At 45.5% G+C, this 20,000-nt stretch overlaps 2 protein-coding genes across 2 annotated transcripts in view; one reads left to right on the top strand and one right to left on the bottom strand.

Annotated features, from left to right (window-relative positions):
• Positions 1 to 805: 805 nt before the first annotated feature.
• Positions 806 to 10,677, bottom strand: usp44 (ubiquitin specific peptidase 44). Its single transcript, XM_048268648.1, has 7 exons — positions 10,583 to 10,677; positions 8,535 to 9,083; positions 6,668 to 8,063; positions 3,566 to 3,758; positions 3,159 to 3,264; positions 2,532 to 2,731; positions 806 to 2,154 (listed from the first exon to the last, which is right to left on the bottom strand). Exons 2-7 carry the CDS (start codon positions 8,894 to 8,896, stop codon positions 2,027 to 2,029), a joined length of 2,385 nt encoding a protein of 794 aa, XP_048124605.1. The 5' UTR covers positions 8,897 to 9,083; positions 10,583 to 10,677; the 3' UTR covers positions 806 to 2,026.
• Positions 10,678 to 12,261: 1,584 nt separating this feature from the next.
• The window catches only part of ntn4 (netrin 4), a 19,941-nt gene continuing 12,202 nt past the window's right edge, over positions 12,262 to 20,000 (top strand). The window contains exons 1-3 of the mRNA XM_048268723.1: positions 12,262 to 12,856; positions 13,451 to 13,995; positions 16,104 to 16,415. Coding sequence (XP_048124680.1) covers positions 12,742 to 12,856; positions 13,451 to 13,995; positions 16,104 to 16,415 — 972 coding nt within the window. The 5' untranslated portion in view covers positions 12,262 to 12,741. The remainder of the gene's footprint in view (positions 12,857 to 13,450; positions 13,996 to 16,103; positions 16,416 to 20,000) is intronic.

Here is a 20,000-nt window from a genome sequence, read left to right as displayed (position 1 = left end):
CAGGGGCAACGCTGTGGGCTGACCGGGCAGAAATTGGTCAAATGACCGCATAGTGGCCTATGTGTAAAAGTTGTTTTGCCTCATTGTTCCTCGCTGCCATTTTATGCTTTTTAGGAAACGGACTCTGCCCAGCGGCAGCCGAGGTCTCTTGCGGGACTAGGTCCCGTTCTGGCCCAGAAATGCCCCAGAGTCGGCTGTGTGCTGCCAAGGGTCGTAAGAATTCTGTGAAGGGCACCTTGACCTTGACTACCTTCATCCCACACTCTGCCCCCCTACCCAGAAAGCCCCTTGCCCTTCCAATGCCTCTCATTTCACAGCGTTCCATGTCATAAGTCTTTATAATATCAGATGATATTTTTTATAATATCGGATGATATTTCTATATCAGATAATATTATATATATATACACTGCTGCCTCAGAATGTAGAATTTCATTTTGAAACCCTGAAATGTCTTTTTTTTTTTTAAAAAAAAAATATTGAATTAATCAATAAATATATAATTGAATTCTGTACAATGTATGTACATTCTCCAGTCTTCAGGTTTGTGTGTGTGTGTATGAATGTGTCGCAAAAATTAGATTAAAAGTTGACTGATATTTAGCAGATGCTTTTGTCCAAAGAGTCACGGACTCGCAGTGGTGGGAATGGAACTCGGGTTGACGGTCAGTCGGTGCCGTTGCAGATGCTCCACCACACAGGTTATTGCCGATATAGAAATCAAATGAATACTCTGGACCTTCACAGGTGAGCCAAGGATGACAGACTGATGATGACGTATGAGCAACACAAGAATGTCAGTCAGTTTAGAAAAATGAAAAAATATTCTCCTTTTATTGAGGTATTTTTTTTTCTAGAAATTGAGGTAACAGTTTGCATAGTATTGCTTTCTGTACTGTGTATATATGTGGTCTGGAAAAGTGTGACTGTGTGTGTGTTTGTGATGCAAGTATGGTACATTACACAGCATGTTCTTCAGATTATTTACACTTCAAAGTACAAACAAACACACAAACACACACTCAGATTCTCAAGTAATACTGGTCACACAATATGCTGCTGGTGTTGACTGAATTACGGAAAGAAATAACTACACATAAAAATATATATTTTTTTTTATCAAAAAAGCCCAAGGTCACCCAGAAACTTCCAAGTATGTTATAAAAATAGAAATCTTTTTCTTTTTTTTACAGAATTTCCCCAAATTTTGAGTTTTTAAAAATTATCTTCATTGATAAACAAAAAAAAATGTTCCAATTGTGATGTCACAAAGGGCACTTCTCTCTGACGGATATAAAAACAGGAAAACCAATACACGCATTTGTTCGACGGAACGCCGAGTTTTAGTGCATCCTGTTATTTCATTTCCTGTTAGCCAGGGGTGTGTGGAGGGACACACCCAGAATAGGACACCCCAATCTGTAAAAATCCAGACTGGGGTTTTGGAGGAGAACTGGTCCACTGAAGAATGGAACACATTCAAACTGCACTTTGACTGCTGAGGGTAACACAGACATTACTGATGGGGCGTAATAAAATAATTCTCTTCGAAGAGGTTGCCAGACCTGAATGATGAGCTGGTGTCAGTTTTATACTTAAAACAAACAAACAAACAAAAACACACACACACACACTCTCTCTCTATCTATCTATTGCACTTGTATACAGCTGCATACACAAGCATACGTAAATTAAAAACATTCTCTTATCTCCCTCTCCCACACACACATGCACGCAAACCCATACAAAGACATATGTTTAAGACCCTCTCACACACACACACACACACACACTTTGTCGTCAGCTGCCCTAAGTGTGAGTGCCAAGATATGGTAAGGCCTGTCAGAAGAATTACACACAATATAAAAACAGCAATGACCACAAAGAACTAAAATACAACCTATACACATCATGTACAAAAATACACAAATAAAAACGCACCACGCACACACACACACACAACTGCTTGAAGTCCATATTTTCAGAGCAGAGGGAGGCTCGAGGGTGTGTGTGTGAGTGAGAGAGGTTAGGCGGCACTCTTGACTTTGTCCTGAGAAAGGTGCTGTGTGTAAAAGAGGATGTAGGCCTGAGCCTTGCACACCTCCTCCACTGAACATATGCTCATCTTAGAGTCGTTACAGTGCACCCAAAAACCTGCAACCGTAGAGAGGGAGGTAGAGAGAGAGAGAGAGAGAGAGAGAGAGATAGGTAGAGAGAGAGAGAGGGAGAGAGAGAGGTAGAGAGGTAGAGAGAGAGAGAGAGAGAGCAAAGGTAAATTAAATTTCATAATTACACTTCACATTTAATTTACAAAGCGACTAGGAGTCACTTGTGTGATCAAAGTGTCCATGTATTTCGGTGTTGAATGTCCCCAACATCACTACTTGTTTGATAAATAGTTGTACTTTATTGATCTCAAAAGGGCAATTACTTCTTGCAACATTAGAAAGTAGTTTTAGAGTGTCATTATAGCAGGTACTCTTTTTGTGTGTGTGTGTGTGTGTGTGTGTGCGCACGTGGTAATACCTTACCTCCCTCTGTGTTATAGCAGTAGGCAGTGTAATGTCCAGAGCCAAAGCCCTTCCCATGATGCATCACCACAGCAGAAAGCTCATACAGGAAGTGAGTGCCAGAAGGGGCGGAGTCTCGGCAGCAGTACGGCTCCATGTTCAAGGTCTGGTCAAAGGTGACATGCACACCTATCTTCTCTCTGTGGTTTCGCCCTGACCACCTGATGACACACACACACACAGAGAAAGTGTGTTGTTAGATTAATGACTCAAGTGACTAGATTCATTGTGGCCTAGTGATAAATGATAGTCTGAGTCATGCTGGGTTTAATGTGGTTTCTTAAGAGCGCTTTGAGAGTGTGTGTGTGTGTGTGTGTGTGTGTGTGTGTGTGTGTGTGTGTGAGTGTGAGTGTATGTGTGTGTGTGTAAGGTATGCGTCAGACTGTCTGACTGTATAACCCCTTCGTGCGAGAGTGTATTAACCAGAGGGATTTGCTGTACAGCGTCTCCTGTGCATTTAGTTTTTTGAACGTGTGCTTATGTGCGTGGTATATGAGGCAGTTTGTGGATCGTAAGCCATTTCAGAGTGTGTGTTCATGTGTGTATGGGACTGAATGAGTGAGTGAATGAGTGAGTGTGCGTTTTTACCTGAAACGTTTGAGGTGTAGTCGTAGTACATGAGGCAGTTTGTGGATCATGAGCTGCTTCTGAGCTTCAGTCAGAAGCACTGATTTAGAGGCTCGTCGACGCTTATCTGGGAGAAAAGAAAGAAAGAAAGAAAGAAAGAAAGAGAGAGAGAGAGAAAGAAAGAGATAGTGAGGAGGAAAGCAGGACATGCAGGTGCAGTGAACAAAGTGTATGAAATGATAATAGAATCTCTCTTTGTTATCAGTTCAACTTGAGCCCTGAAATAAGCAGTGTGTGTGTGTGTACTCACTGCTGCACTGCTCGCAGGCATAGATGGTGTGTGTGTGCGCGTGTGTGTGTCTGTGCGTATATACACTCACTGCTGCACTGCTCGCAGGCATAGATGGTGTGTGTGTATATACACTCACTGTTGCACTGCTCGCAAGCGTAGATGCTGCCCTCCAAGGCTTCCGTCTCGGTAAACTTGGCCAGCATCTCCGTCAGAAGGCACTGGCCCTGTGGCTCCTTGCTGTTGCTGTGGTAACGCTGGGGGAACTCCAGCGACAAGTCCCAGAAGGGCTCCACCGTGTTGGAGCGATGGTCGCACGCCAGGCACGTCACCTGAGCCAAGAAGACAAGCGGCCAGTTAGGGTCAGACACAATACCAATAAAGTAATATCTTACAGCTTCTTTTTGTGATTTGCTGGAGCCAAATCAATATTTTTACTAACATATTCAATTTTAAAATTCAGATTCTAAACGGTTTCATTCTTTGACCACAGTCACTACCTCAAGTATCCTTGCGGTGACTCTATGCACTTTGTTCAGTTTCAGTTCAGTTGTGAAATGCAGTGAATAAAATACATCATTCCAGCTTTTTGCCATTTATCTTCTCATTCATGTACACAGATATTGTGATCAGAGTTTCCGCTAGAAAAAAATGGTGCCGGGTTTCGTTTTCCGGACATTTTGATGATATGCCGGTCAAATATCCTATTATCGCTTCTTAATTAGTCAAATTTAGGAAAACTGGAGACAGGCTATGTAGCTTAAAGAATGACATAATCAGGATGTATAGAATGCAACATGTTCATTAGCCTAACTTAAACATGCCTGACAAGATCTAGCCAGTATCTTTTCATGGACAGCAAGAGTCCGCTTCATTCATTGTTTTAAAAAGGCTACGTTGTTTGTTGCTGCTACCCACGTTATCTCCAGTGGTGACTGTTTAACTTACACAGATGCGCACACCCAAGAATGAGCGCTCACACCACTACCCCCTAATACTATGCCTCTTTATTTGATAACAATAAATTAAGAAATGTTTCCTATTCTGGGAAATGTTTAGTTTCTTTTTCTTTCGGCCGCGGTTCAATGATACCATTTTATTGTTCCAGAAATTATCCGCGGACCGGTAATCTCCTCGTCGAGGAGGCCCTAACCCTGCAGATCATAGACAGAGAACGCATTGGCCTACTGTATGCTTTGGGTAAAGAACACTTTGCATGTCCAGTGTACACAGAGAATGATAGTGTCTTGGAGCGGCTGCACCCCCCGCAACTCCACTTCCAATGTCACTGATTCCGACATACGCCCGACACTTCTGCTTTTTATCTGGTGGTGGTGGAGTTGACCGGACATCTGAGGCTTCAGACGTTACCAATTTATCATCATCCATCGCGTCTGGCCTCTGAAAAAACTTTTAAGTCTAGTCTGCCTGGGCCTGGCCATGTTTGAACCGCCTCACTCATTTGTTCGTTTTTTAACATGGGCGTTTTAAAGCGTCTTCCCTATTTGAAATGCAGCATAGGCTAAGCGTGTTGTTTAATAGCTTACTTTTCAAACGGTAGAGCCTGTTCATTTAAAAACATAGCCAGAGGACGTATAATATAGGTTTACATATTAAGGCTTATTCTCAAATTCAGATTGCGTTAGGGGACGGGATTATTAGCCAATTTCAATCGGACAATTTCACCGGAGAGATTTAATTTTGTCAGACATTTCATTTTTTTTCCGGCCAATGTCCGGTAATTACCGGACAACGGAAACCCTGATTGTGATGTTATCGTAGATGAATCTTTTACAATGTATTAAGTATTGTAGAATCGCTGCATTGTGATCACTACTGAGAGAAAGTGGAATAGAACATTATGTCCAATATTCCAATATATGGTTTAATGTTCTGCATTATGTCCAATATGTGGTTTAATGTTCTGCATTTCTCATTAGTGGGTCACTTTGATACTAAAAGTATGATTCTATGTAATGACTGTATGATATCTGTACTGTCCCTGTGTATATCTGTGTGTGACTGTTTAGAGATAAGCAGAAATATTATGACTTTGCAGTGTTTCACTGTTCTGCATGGCTGCGTCAGTAGCTATCTGCTCCGGATTGCCAGGCTGCCACTAATCGGGGTCTGATTCAGTGTAGTCCACGTGAGATGGGATGACCAACGCCATCTCCCGTCAGCCTGGAAGGATACTTAAACCCTAACTATTTCCTTGTCTAGTTAGAGCAGTTGATGGATCTTTAGGTGAAGTCATGCTGTCTCTCCCTTGATGCGCATCATTGTAAATAAAGTCTGTTCCTGATTTTTCATACTATTGGTCTGACTGGGTCTCTATTAAATCTATGGTATCAAAATTACCATCACCATCATGGGTAAAGTACGACAGTATCGATCCATGAGTTGCTCAGTGATTCCCAGCCCTACGGCCAATAACACCACGCAGACAGGTAGGATGGGGAAATCATTAGACAGCAAGCACGTCAGTGGGACATGAGCAGCGACCCGTGAGAATGACCAGAGATCACCATAGAGACAGACAGACAGACACAAACAGAACACGCAAGCTAGTACACAGCATACTGGAGAATACTGCTACATTGTCAAATACTACTACATTTTGTAGACTGTATAAAACAAAAGAGACACAATTTAAGCGTCTATTCACAGTTTGTTGTTCGGGTTGACAACCCTGTTTTGTTGTCTACTTTGTTGTCTACTAGGCCTTTCTGTCGTACAAGGTCACACACACTGTTTAAAGTTCCACTAGGCAGCTTCTAATGAGCAAATACTGTTGTTTAACTTATGCCAGCATAGGTCAACTATGACCCATCACACCGAGCTCAAAAACTCATTCTTAGTGTGTACACTATTATGCTGTGTGTCGTGCCATGCGTGTTATGTGGGTGTGTGTATGATTGACTATGCACTAAATGTGTGAATGTGCAAGGGCAATTTGTGGGCCAGTGTGTGTGTGTGTGTGTGTGTGTGTGTGTGTGTGTGTGTGAGAGAGAGAGAGAGAGAGAGACAAAAAGAAAGAGGGAAAGAGGAGAGGTGTTTGTGTGTGTGTGTGTGTGAAAGTGCATGTGCAATGTGGGTGTGGGCCAGTGTGTGAATGTGCAAGGGCAATTTGTGTGTGCATGAAAGAGACAGAGTGAGTATGTGTGTGTGTGTGTGTTTGTACACACACTATATGCCTATGTATGAGCCATGTGTATAAAATGTCTAGTGTGAGTCTGACCTGGCTGAGTAGCTGTCCATGGAAGATGGTGTTGACCACACTTAGCACCTGCTTAATGAGTTTCCTTTGGGTCACTGACCCTCCTCCTGCAGCCGCTGCTACGGAGGTGTGGGCCGGGTGTGTGTACGCCACCTCCCCCCCTCCGCCGCTGGTCTCCAGCTCGCGCTGGACCTTGTCCAGCAGCTCGCAGAGGAACTCCTGCGCGTCCTGCTGGGCGTAGCCGCGGAAGGCCGGGATGAGCTGCCAGACGGAGTGGAGCATGGCGAAGGGCGAGACCAGCGCCCACTTGCCCGACCACATGACCTGGAAGAGCGTGTGCAGCTCGTGGCACAGCGACAGGTGCGTGGAGCTCGGCTCCTTGGGCTGGATCAGCTCCATGCTCCGCGAGCGCGAGGGGGCGGCGCCGCCGCTGAGGCCGCGGCCAATCAGGACGCTCCACCGGCCCGGGCCCTGCTGCTGGTGCAGGCTCTTGGGCTGGGACGCGGAGGGGCCAGGGCCGAGACAGAGGAGGCTCGACGGGGAGACCGGTGGCGCGTGGGCCAGGCCCTTGGCGGCCGCCAGCTTGCCGTTGACGGCGGAGGCGAGGAGCGCCTCGAGCGCCTGGCTGAGGTCGAGGCGCAGGAAGCACTCGCGGAACAGGTGCAGGTGACTGAGCACCTGTAGGATGGAGTTCATGTAGCACGTGTTGCCCAGGTTACGCAGGCCGGTGACGCCTGGGGTCACCGTGGGGCGCCGCTTGATGGGCGAGTCGCCGCCGCTTTTCTTGGCGGGAGGAGGGGGAGGGGGGGCGGCGGGGGTCCGCTTGCGGCTGGGGCCTCGTTTGGCCGGCGTTTTGGGTTTGGCTCTGGGGGACGGGGCGGGCGCAGGCGTGGGCGTCTTGAGGCTTCGCGCTCGCCGCGGCGCTTTCTCCACTGCCGCCGCCGTCGCCGTCTCGGAGCGGCGTGGGCGCCCGACGCGTCGTTTGGGCGTAGTGGCTCGGACCGGGCTGAGGCTCTTTCTCCTCTTCCTCCCAACCTTCCCCGCTTTCATCGGCGGTGCTGCCGGCGGCACCTCCACCGTTGCCGGGGCAACAGTCCTCTGGTTCCGCCTTCGGAGGCGACTACTCTTCCTGGGCGGGGCTTTCTCCAGCTGCTCCTTCTGCCGACGCTTGAGGGAGCGCCTCTTCTCACGCGCCTCCTTCTTGCGCTCCTCCTCCTCCTCCTGCTTTCTCTCCTCTTCCAGGAGCCGCTGGCCGCCCGACGTCTGTGACAGCCACACGCGGAAGGCACGGCCAATCAGGGCCCGTCGCCGGTGCCACAGGGCGGTGAACATGCGGTCCTCGTCACGCAGCTGCAGCTCCTGGTCGCGCAGGTTTCCGCCGAGACCGTCCCCGACCAGAGCGCTGAGAGCCGACGACCTGCCACCAAACACAGACACAACTTTAGAACCAAACACAGGACTGACAGCTGTCAGCACAGCAATAAAAAACCTACCGCAAATCAATCATTCATTCAATTATTTATTCATTCATTTCACAACATTAGCATGAACGTGCCACACTATGGAGGATGCACAGATATGGCATGGGAAAGGAAGCACATGAAGCACCTGAGGAGGAAGAACCTGAGTAGAACTCACTCTTTACTTCCTAATCTAAGTGAGTGCAAAATAGAACTGTCCACTCATACTGACAAATGTGCCTACACAAGATATAACTGGCTCACAAACTCATAAAATCAAACAACTTATTCCTAATCTTGGTATAATGGCCACGTCCATGGACACCAGGGCATCGGCGTACTGTGTCCACTGTGTGTGTTAACCTAACAACAGGAAATCATTTGTGAGGTGGATACTCCCGTATCCATAGTGACCGGCAGGGCCTCACCTGAGTGTGCGTCCACTGCGCGTGGCGGCGGTGACCTCGTCATACTTCTGCGTCTTGATGGCGCTGAGCGTGCTGCGGAGCAGCTTGAGGTCGCCCGTGGCGTTGTCGTTGAGCACGTAGTCGTCGCAGGCGTAGCAGAAGACGTAGAGCTCATTGACCTCCAGCGCCAGCGGGTGGCGCTGCTCCTCGTAGTGCCGCAGCGCGTGCTCCTCGATGTAGCGGCCGCAGGCCACGTGCGAGCAGCTCAGGCACGCCCACACCGACTCGGTGGTGTTGCACACGGCGCAGTGCCACTTCTGCGGGTTCAGGATGGAGTGGTCGCGCGCTAAGCGCAAGCGGAACACGTGGCGGCACCGGTCCATCGCCACCAATGTGTGTGTGTGTGGGGAGGTGGGGGTGACAAAGACGATATGAGGTGACGGGGGGGTGGGTGGGGTGAGGCGGAGACAGAGAGAGGCGGCTGATGCGCCTCTCGCCTCTCTGAGAACTCACGTCACCGGAGCCAGGCCAGGGAGCAGAGAAACAAGGACCTGCCACGGCATCATCGCTCTACAGGAGAGAGGAGAGGAGGGGTGTGTGTGGGAGTGGGTGTTACAGAGACATAAACAGAGGGATGGTGGATGGAGGGGGAGGGGGAGGGGAGGGGGCAGATGAAGATCGAAACAGAAAATCAAAGGAAAAAGGGGGGGGGAGAGAAGTTAATAAATTGAATTAAGTTTAAATCTCTCAGTCTAGACATACAGTATATATCAAATCAAATATATCAAACTTGTTTTAATCGTTTTAAGCTCTCACAGCTCTCCGGGGCGAGATAACATAACGTTAGCAAACTTGAAATACCCTCGGATTCTTTATGACTGCGCCGCCAGCTAGTCCCATACCTTTGAAGTTTGCCTTGTTCATATAAGCATGCTGTGATTACTAAAGCTGGGCACAGTTCCATGAAGCTAAGCTCTTGGGTACCTAGTGAGATAGCTGACACAAGGGTTCCATCTAAGAATCTGCCCAACAAATGTATGAAACGAATGCTGATCCAATGTTAACTAGCCTCACAGAGTAAAGTTAGATCATGTTTAGCTAGCCTAAAGACGTTGATATTAGAACAAGTGCACACGGCTAACAGTAGCTAGCTTAGCTAATATTAGCTGCTGCAGCTAAATAGATAAGAAAGCTATTCATAGGCACTAACGTCTAGTTTAACACGGCAGGTGAATTGATCCACCCACGTTGCCTGATTATATATGACAAACTGGGCTTGAAACACAAAAAACAAAACACTGGTCATCAGATAGTCTACATAGGCAACAACTTACAGAACCAACATCAGTGGCAAGTGGCAACTTGCCTTTAACGGTAATGAACTATAACGTTACATTGTTAAAAACTTGGATGGTAACATAAGTAACTTAACGATGGTAAACGTTAGCTTACTATGTAACTTTAACCTTGCTAATAAGTAGCCATAATCAAGGGACACGATTAAAACGGGGTTTTTTACATTCTAAGAACAAACCTTTTGACTTGCATTTGTTTTAGCTCATTCACAAGTCAACCGCTATCATGAAATTAGCATTAGCCATTATTAGTCCCTCACTGTGAACATTAGCATTCTAGCTAACGTTATATGGCTAACAAATCCTTTAAGCGCGCTAAGAACGGAGTATTCTATGTCACCCTGTAATGTTATTTGTCATCAAGCCGTCTAGTTGGCCGTGCCCGTGTCTTGATCAAAGCTGACAAAATGATGGTATACTGATGATCAGTCATCACTTCATGTTTAATCTTCGCTATACTCAACAGTCGCACACAAAAAAAACAATAAAGTTGGCTAGCTAGGTTCAGCTGTCCGGGCAGCTCACTAAGCGCTTAACGTTACTTATCTCTTGCTACATGCTAGCCTAGCGAGCTATCTACCAGCTCACAATATCAAAACATTCAGTGAAAGCAACTTCGTTATTCAAGGTCACAGCTATCGCTAAGCCATGGCGATATCTGTACTATGCTATCTAGGTGAGCTAAAAAGTGTGAAAGTCAACTATTTATCATACCGAGCTTCTTCACAGCACTTGGATTACTCGCATAGTAGCGTAACAGTCGCCATCTTCTTCGCTCTTGTCGCGTGGTATTTGCTAGAGTGCGTCAGAATAGTTGTAAAGTGACGTTGGCCCCTGAGCGTCCGAGATTCATTTTGGATCAATCAAAGCAAGCATGAGATGAAGTTCGACACTTTCTGCATAAAAAACCCTTTATTATAATCTGTGACTTAATTGTTCCAAATTCAAATATAGATTCAGTTTGACCAAAAAGAGAACAGTATGTTACTACTGCAAACAAATACTAGTCTACCCCTGTCATAACGAACACGCCCACATTAATAGCCCGAGGGTCGGAAGCTACATTGTCATATTGTGGCACCCAGGAGGAATGATCAACACTGTAGCCACTAGTAGGCTGATGACCAGGAATTCCACAATTCATTTCATGTTATTACTGAAACTGTAGCTCTAGCTCACCTTTATAACGCATGACATGAGGTCTGCCACTGCTACCAGCATTGCAACAGCAACATAATCGTCTGTTCTCCAGGATATCTGACCAGTTCAGACAATTTCATAAGGAATTCATTAGCATATCTCAAATATGTATTAGAACTTTACTTGATTATTTCATCAAAACCATATGAGTCACATTGAAATAAAAGAAAACAATTAGGCCTAGGACTATTGATGGTCATTTTTTTTTTTTTATCACGTCCTGTCAGTAGCCTACCTCCTTAAGACTGTAATATTCAACAATGATGGAATCCAATGGGCATTTTTTAATATTATTAACGATTTGAAGTCTGGCGGATGTGTGCGAACCATGCCTTCATAAACGAGTGTTCTTGATTCAAGTAGTCAAACAGGCTGACACAAGCCAAGAGCTCTTTTAAATTTGTTCAATTTACACTAGATGGCGACATAGCTAATGAAAGTTTGTAATTTCACAAACGCAAAAACAGTAGGTCTACACTTCAAAAACACTGGCTTTCCAACACAATCTGAATGGAAAAATGTTACTGAAATGTTACTTTTTGAAATGGTACTTTTTTACATTTCAAATTTGTTCTCCACTCATTACCAGTCTAGAAAAGAAACTTAAGACCTGGGGGCCTAGTGTTTGAAATAGCCTACCTGGGGGCCTTGTGTTTGAAATATTAGGCCTACTGCTTTGCAGCCAACTTGTGATAAAAACTGTGGCCTAGGCCTAATCCAATTAATGTGACCACATTATATCTTTACATTTTGATATGCAATTTCCTTTTATAATCCTAAATCTACGTGTTGCTTTTGTACATGAAACAAAGCCTTGGACATCTAACGAAATGAATGACAGTCACTTTGATCCCAGTTTTAGTTTCGCTTCAGAAGGGGAGCACACAAATCCACGCAAACAGATTACAGCTGAAATCGTATTTGGCCAAGCCGCATTCCAGACAATCAATGGAGAGACTTCAGGACGGATTCATTCAACTTCTCACTGACCCCGGACTGTGCTAGATCGGCGCTCATAATTTGAGACGTGTGTGTGTGTGTGTGTGTGTGTGTGTGTGTGTGTGTGTGTGAGAGAGAGAGAGAGAAAGAGAGAGAAAGAGAGAGCGAGAGTGTGTGTGTGAGAGAGAGAGAGAGAGAGAGAGAGTCGTTATCAAGAATGTTCCTTTAAGCGGAGAAAAAAAGCGGGGCGGAGAAAGTGTGCAATGGGGCGGGGAAGGCTATCCTGCCAAAGTGTTTCTTCAATATTTGTACGGGTACGTGTCCGACTGTATTGGCCCTGTATGTGCGAATTAGTACAGTCTCTATGAGAGAGCGTGAGAGTCATCTGCGTGCTTCGCAGAAGAAGAGAAATGCGCAACAGGATTTAATGCGTAGCCTACACCTGTGTACTAAGGAGGTCTCTTGTGCACTGCGTCAAGCTATCCAATGTTCCGCTTGCTCACTTGTTCTCATGGAGCGAAACTTTTTCCGGCCTGGAGTTGTTTTGCCTCTTGAAACTTGACGTTACATAGGACTACGTGAGGACATACGTGAGGATTCACCTGCGAGCCACCTGGGCAGACAAACACGAGGAAATCCCTGATTGTGCGCAACCGGATAATCTAGTGATCGCATCGAAATAACTTCAACCAAGCGCTTATCAAGAGACGTCTGAGAACAGCACGAACTAGGCAATGTTGTTGTGGTTGGTGATTGTGATGACGATGATGATGAGAAGGAAGCGAAAGAGGAGAGGTGTTATGCTTTTGTGTCTGTTGGCGCTAAGCGGGCTTCCCTCTACCCGGGGAGGTGAGTACCGTTTATGATGAAGTAGGCTAGTCCACATTTCATGTCAGGCTTTAAACTTTAATCGTAACATAACAGACATTAAATATACGCTATATACCTCAAAAGGGGTCGTTAAATAATTACCAATACTCTGATATAGGTTCATGAGGATAGAGTGAGGCTGGGACTGGGATGGTGGGTTGAGCGCATTAGTGTGTAGACCTGTAGGCTATTCCTGGTAAAACACACACGCCAGTTCCCCACCAACACCACACATACACACATCCACTCATTTATGTAGCCATCTCCGACCAGGTTTGTTATGTTACAGTATAAAGGTCCGACATGAGAGATAACGTCACGTCAGTTTCTAGGCTATTCAATGTGTGCGTCCACTGCATGGAGTAGTCTTTAGGTGAAGATGAAGTGAAATCATTTTCTATCTATGAGGTTTCCCACCCGGTGTGTGTGTGTGTGCATGCTAATGCTTGCTTGAGTGTCATGCCAATAAAGTAATACCATGAAAACTTTTGTGCAGTAAATTGGTAATAACTCAGGTGATAAAATAATAACTTGTGTGATATGCATTCACGTGCGTGTGTGTGTATGTATCAGGTTGCGACCAGGGGGCCTGTAATCCTCGCATGGGCAACCTTGCTTTGGGTCGTCCGTTGATGACACAGACAGTGTGTGGCTACAACACCACCGAGGCCTTTTGCTGGTACGGGGAGAAGATTGACGCACACGCACTAAAAAACTCCGCAGCTAACCTCGTCAGTAGCGGCAAAGCTTCGGAATCTCTTTGCGGCACGCTGCAGTGTGGCAAATGCAACGCCGCGCGACCGCACCAGTCTCATCTGGCGTCCGACATGAGCGACTCCTCCTTCCGACACCCGAACACCTGGTGGCAATCGGCCGAAGGCGTCGCCACGGAAACAGTCCAGTTGAACTTGGAGACCGAATTCTACCTGACTCATCTGATTTTGGTGTTCCGCTCCCCGCGTCCAGCCGCGTTGGCTCTGGAACGTTCTCCGGACTACGGGAAGACGTGGACTACCCTGCAGCTGTACGCGCGGGACTGTGATAGAACGTTTGGGGTGCCTGAGGGAGACACGTGCACACAGAAGTATTCAGCCGGATACCCTTGTACAAGAGGAGAGGTAAGGAGGACACACACAAACACACATGCACACACACTATACAGGGTACAGTTTACGCACACGAAAAGTAATTTTGATGTCCTATACAGACATTGAAGTTAAGCACTTATGCTTTCAATCACACATGCACATTTTCACTTAATATCCTCATGAATTAATTTAGTTCCTTAGAAGTGTGCAAGGCAAGGGTGTGTTCGAGAGATGCAAGGCAAGGGTGTGTTCGAGAGGTGTAGAGAAAGCGGCAGCAGAACTGTGTGCAGTAGAGAGACTGGGGTTTGATGGATGTGTGTTTGTGTGTGTTGTCTAGCCTCCCCGTCCCTGGCATTATATCAGTGGTCACCTGGCATTAAATCAGTGGTCAGTCTCGCCAAAAATGACACACTGTGTGGTGTGTGTGTGTGTGTGGAAGGGCACGCAAATTACAAAAAACCCCCAACTTGACCTCTCTGACCAGTCCTGCTGCAGTATACCTCTAGATAAAAGCCTACCGTAATGCTAACCACACTGAACACACGCACACACACATACACGCATACCTACACACCCACACACAGATGTCTCATTGCTAGTGGCATGCTTTAGCTTGTGTCCTCTAAAATTTTAAAGCCAATCTGATAACCTCATAACGGTGAGTAATCAAATGTGAATTCACACACAGACACACAGACATATATACACACACACACACACACACAGATACACACACCCATACACATCATCATCATTGCCCTTGAACATCAGCCAGTTAGATGCAACCAGTTGGACTAAGTTAACATCGTTTTTTCTTTTTTAAAATGTCTTATTATTTATTTATTTTATTATTTGTCAACTTTGTTTGTTGTCTTGTACGTCTTGGTGTCACGGGTACGCTGCCTATTACGCCGCTCCGTCCGGCATTTTTGTCTTATGTGTCCATGTCTTGTGTGTGGAGCGCTTTGGGTTGCACACACAGCACAAGAGAGGCTATTTGTGTGTGTGTGTGTGTGTGTGTGTGTGTGTGTGTGTGTGTGGGGTGGGGGGGGGGTAATCTTTTAAAAAAAAAAAAAGCATTTTTGTTTTTCCTCCAAGCAGGGAGTTTAAATATCTTTAAACTGGATCCCATGGAGGCCTCTTGTGTTTTTTTTCCATTCTCAAAGGATTTTCTCATTTGGCAAAAAAAAAGAAACGCTTTTCTCCAGAGGCAAGAGTGGATCTGCCCTGGATCCCTCCCCCCTCGGGGGAGAATGCACTAATGTACTGCTTCAATTCCTCTCTGAACTCACACACACACACGACATGGACATGGACATGGACACACACACACACACACACAAGCACATACAGACACACACACACACACAAGCACACACACACACACACACACACACACACTACACACACACTCACACACACTTAAACTGTCTTTATGCTGCTGAGGTAATCTTTTAAAAGTGTAGCTGTGGAGTCATAATTTGAGTTGGAGTCGTGAATCACCTGTAATGACAGATGATCCCTCACTGTAGGTGTTACGGTTCCGCTTGTTACGCTCAGAGTCACTTACTACCTCACTAAAATAAACACAAATGCTCTCAGTATTCACAGGTCAGGAATCTTAATGCCAGTTGGGAAAATCACTGTTGACATTGTAATTTTAAGCAATTATGGTTGCCAAATCATTTTCCGTAAGTTGTTTTCAAAACACTACTGCTGTCAGCAAAGGTGTAGTTGATTTATGTGCTGTAAGCAAGAGCAATAGTGAGATTTGTCCAAAGTAATAGTAGCCTAGGCTACTTTGGATATTTATCATATATGACTAGTTCTAACGTGTGGAGACTAATGTACATACATTAAATGAGTTGATGTAAACATAAGCATTGTCTAGATATGAGGTTGATATAAACATAAGCATTGTCTAGATATGAGGTTGATGAAGCTTGTCTCTGGTGTGCAGAAGATGAGTACGAGGCTAATGGAGCTGTGTGGAAAAGGGTGTGTATGATTTCAGCTCTGACTACCTACAATAGCATGAGATTGAGATCCAGACCTGCTAAATGATATGTGTGTGTGTGTGTGTATATGTGTGTGTGTGTGTGTGTGTGTGTGTGTGTGTCTCCGTCTCTCCCCGGCAGGTAATTTTCCGTGCCCTCTCACCCTGGCACACCCTGGACCCCTACAGCAGCCCGGCTCGTGCCCGCCTGACCCTCACCAACCTGCGGGTGCGTCTGCTCCAGCACCAGCCCTGCCCATGCCAGCTGAAGGAGGCCAGGGGCGCGGGAGGCACCGCTGGCACTGGGGACAAAGCTGGGGAGATGCCGGTGCCAGGGCAGCACTTTGCCATCTATGACTTCATAGCCAAGGGCAGCTGCCTGTGCAATGGGCACGCCGACCAGTGTGTGCCCGCGCCAGGGTACCAGCCATCTCGAGACCGGACCAATCATGTGGTGGGTGAGGAAGTTGTGTGTGTGTGTGTGTGGTGTGTGGTGTGTGTGTGTGTGTGGGAGGGGGGGGGTTGTATGGGTTTGTGTGGTGTGTGTGTGTGTGTGTGTGTGTGTGTGTGTGTGTGTGTGTGTGTGTAAATGTGTTTTATTTGTGTGTGTGTGTGTGTGTGTGTCAGCCTTTGTCATTTTATGTTGCGGTTAGGGAGCACGCGTGCCTGTTTGTGTGTGTATGTGTGACAGCTGTGTGTGTATGAGAGTTTGAAAGGAGTATCCAATCTGTAAGAGATAACATATGAATTCAACTGTGTCAGTATTTTCTCAAAGCAAATGTGTTTAAGTTCATCAGCTTTCTATAACGCGTCCTCTCAGCGTGTCGCAGGCGATGGCATCTGGTGTGGGTAAATGCATACATTGTTTATCAGTGGTCTTCTGTATAGCTTGTAAGATAGCAAAGCTACAGTACACTGCAGAAATCAACCCAGCCAGCCGCTGTTTACACAAACAGACCTACAGGTAGAGATATACGATCGGTGGGCAGATTGGAGCTTGTGTGTGTGTGTGTGGAGGAGACTTTACGAGTTCACTTGAGCAAGAAATGAGCAAGAGAGAGAGAGAGAGAGAGAGAGAGAACTATGTGCAAAGGCGTATCTATCTACGGGATCAGGGCTTTCCTGGTAAATATGAAGATCAGGAGGCAACATCTGTTGAGGAAGGAGGGAGGTGTGCACAGGGTGCATGTGTATATGATATGTATGTATATGTATATGAAGAAGAAGAGAGACCGTGTGCATGTGTGTGTGTGTGTGTGTGTGTGTGTGTGTGTGTCTGTGTCTCTGTGTGCATGTGTCAGACAGGAAAAATGATGGATAGTATGTTGAGGAAAGTGAATGTGTGTGTGTGTGTGTGTGCATGTAAAAAGGAAAAAAGGTTGATTATGTTTATGCTAGTGTGTTGGTATGTGTGAGAGTGTGTGTGTGTTAAAAGAGAGAGTGCGTGTTGTTTATTATGATGGCAAGCCTGGATGCGTGTTTGGCCTGTGAAGCGTGATGCCTATCAGTGTCATCAGAGTCTGGGAAGGCAGGTTTTCATTTCAGTGCAATCAGGGAGCACGGAAGAAAGAGGGGGATAGAGAAGGGAAAGTGTTTCCTCTCCTCCCTTATCAGGCATTCATCCCCCCATCACCACACCTCCCCTATGCTAGGCAGAGCAGTAACATGCAGGGCACACAATACACTGTGTGTGTGTGTGTGTGTGTGTGTGTGTGTGTGTGTGTGTGTGTGTGTGAGAGAGAGCACACACTACACAACATTTAGAGGAGGGAGGTGTGTGTGTGTGTGTGTGAGAGAGAGAGAGAGAGAGAGAGAGAGTATGCTAGGGATATCATACAGCATTCAGAGATTTAACATATAAAATGCAACATTTAGGGGATTGTGTGTGTGTGTGTGTGTGTGTGTGTGTGTGAGTGAGTGAGTGTACCTATCTATTGGCTCTTGTATTCCAGGTCCCTGTATTACCAGTATTAATTATTATTACCTGACACTGCTGAACAAAGAACAATGAGTATTTATCAGTGTTAGCCTACTTCTCTATGACTCGCAATAAAGCTGCTCAATAAAAAAATACTTAGTCATAGTGTGTGTGTGTGTGTGTGTGTGTGTGTCTGTTTGTCTGTGAGTGTGTGCCTGTTAATCTAGTAATGAACGCTTTCTCTGTCACACTGTCTGCACAATGCATATCCAAAGACAATTAGGAAAACAGTTGTTTCAAAAGCTCTCCTCAAACACACACACACACACACACACACACACACACACACAGCCGCTTTGAGACATAGTGTGCATTGTGTACATATCTTAGTTTGTTTTTTCTCCTTTCTCTCTGTGCTGTGACACTGATAAGCTGGTACAGACAGAAGATAAGAGTCAGGAACAGCAGACGATATGTGTGTGTGTAAGGGCGTCTGTGTTTATACATGTGTGTGTGTGTGTGTGTGTGTGTTTTGTGTGTGTTTGTGTGTGTGTGTGTGTGTGTTTGTGTGTGTGTTTGTGTGTGTGTTTGTGTGTGTGTTTGTGTGTGTGTGTCTGGGGAAAAAGAAAAAGGGGAACATTTGTGGGTGGTGAGGTAATCGTGACTTCAATTTCAATCTTCTGATATCTGATTGGATGAATGTCTTATCAATCATTGTTGTGTCTCAATTATAGACCTAAGCCTAGTAGATAAATGGACACATTAATTGTATGTACAAATAAAATGCCGAAAAAAATTTTGTTTGGTCCCCGGGGGCCACTCCCCCACCGCGCTGGGCCCCCCGAAACCCAAAAAAATGCAGTTTTTCCTAAATAACTACCTGAACCGTGGCACCGAGGATGAAGAATTTTTTATGGTATGTTGGTCTCAAGGGCCCACATCAACCTAGCCCATAATCACTCATTTGTACCCCCCCCCCCCGGTAAAAATGAAAATGCAATATCATTCTGCTTTAATCGCCCCTCTCTTCAGTTAAGATGTTCAGAACTGCACCAAATTTTATGTGTATGATTAACCTGACATTCTCTGGGGGTATGCCAAGTTTCGTAGAATTTCATCCATGGGGGGGTCTAAAAAAATTAACGTCTAATAAGGGTAGGATGATTTCTGCATGACATGTAATTCCCATTTCTTCTTGAAGCCTAAATAAATCTGCGAATGTTTATCGGACATGCTTGGTTTTTACTGCAGGTAGGCTACGTTAATCTTGAGTTATATCAATAGCCTAGAGTAGGTAAAATAATGTTACCGTTAGCATTGGTTAAGTGATAGAGGCCAATTTGATTATTGATGTATTTGTAGAAAACCATAAATGGGTTATAGGCTACCAAGAACATTGATAACCGCACTAATTGCATCTTTTAATGTCATCTCATTTTGCTTATAACCATAACCCTAGGCTACTAACAGGAGCTAAATGAGTTAGCCACAACACATTAAATTCATGATGGTTTTCTAATGGAAAATATAGGCTACCTGAAGATAACCTGATGATGCATCCTAAACACCGGGCTGGGACATTTAGCTCAAAGTCTCAAAAAGCATCTGAGTCAACGTTCATTCCCAAACACCCATATAGGCTACTTCAATCCTCTATTTTCAAAGGTGATTCAAGTAAGGAAGAGCATAGTAAAGTAACTAGGACTGAAACTACATAAATTACGTCAAAGTGAATAATTTGTGTCAACTTCGCCCGCCAATGTAGATTTATTAACGCACCCGTGATCTACATCTCCATTTAAACCAAATGTTTTAAAAGCCGCGTTGGCGATGTATCCAGGGCAGGGCTGTACCTACATATTTTGTTGCCGTGCTACAAAATCATTCTTTCGCGATGGATGATTTGGGTACCAGCGTTACACCGGTCCAATACAGTTTGCCTATGGCTATACCGTGAGACTGAGGCGTTTTTGTTTGTTGAAGTGCGTGTTTAGGGTGTGAGAGGGAGTCGATGTGCTTTGATTCCAGCTTGGTAGTAGTAGTCTATGCAATTAAAAACCTGCGATGTGTGTGAAGTATCAAACAATGATAGCTTTCATTATGGCTGCTTTAGCCATAGAC

This window comes from Alosa alosa, chromosome 17 (assembly GCF_017589495.1).
Source record: "Alosa alosa isolate M-15738 ecotype Scorff River chromosome 17, AALO_Geno_1.1, whole genome shotgun sequence".
Lineage (NCBI taxonomy): Eukaryota > Metazoa > Chordata > Actinopteri > Clupeiformes > Clupeidae > Alosa > Alosa alosa.
The sequence above is the reverse complement of the archived record's forward strand: the minus strand, read 5'-3'. Positions and strand labels throughout refer to the sequence as shown.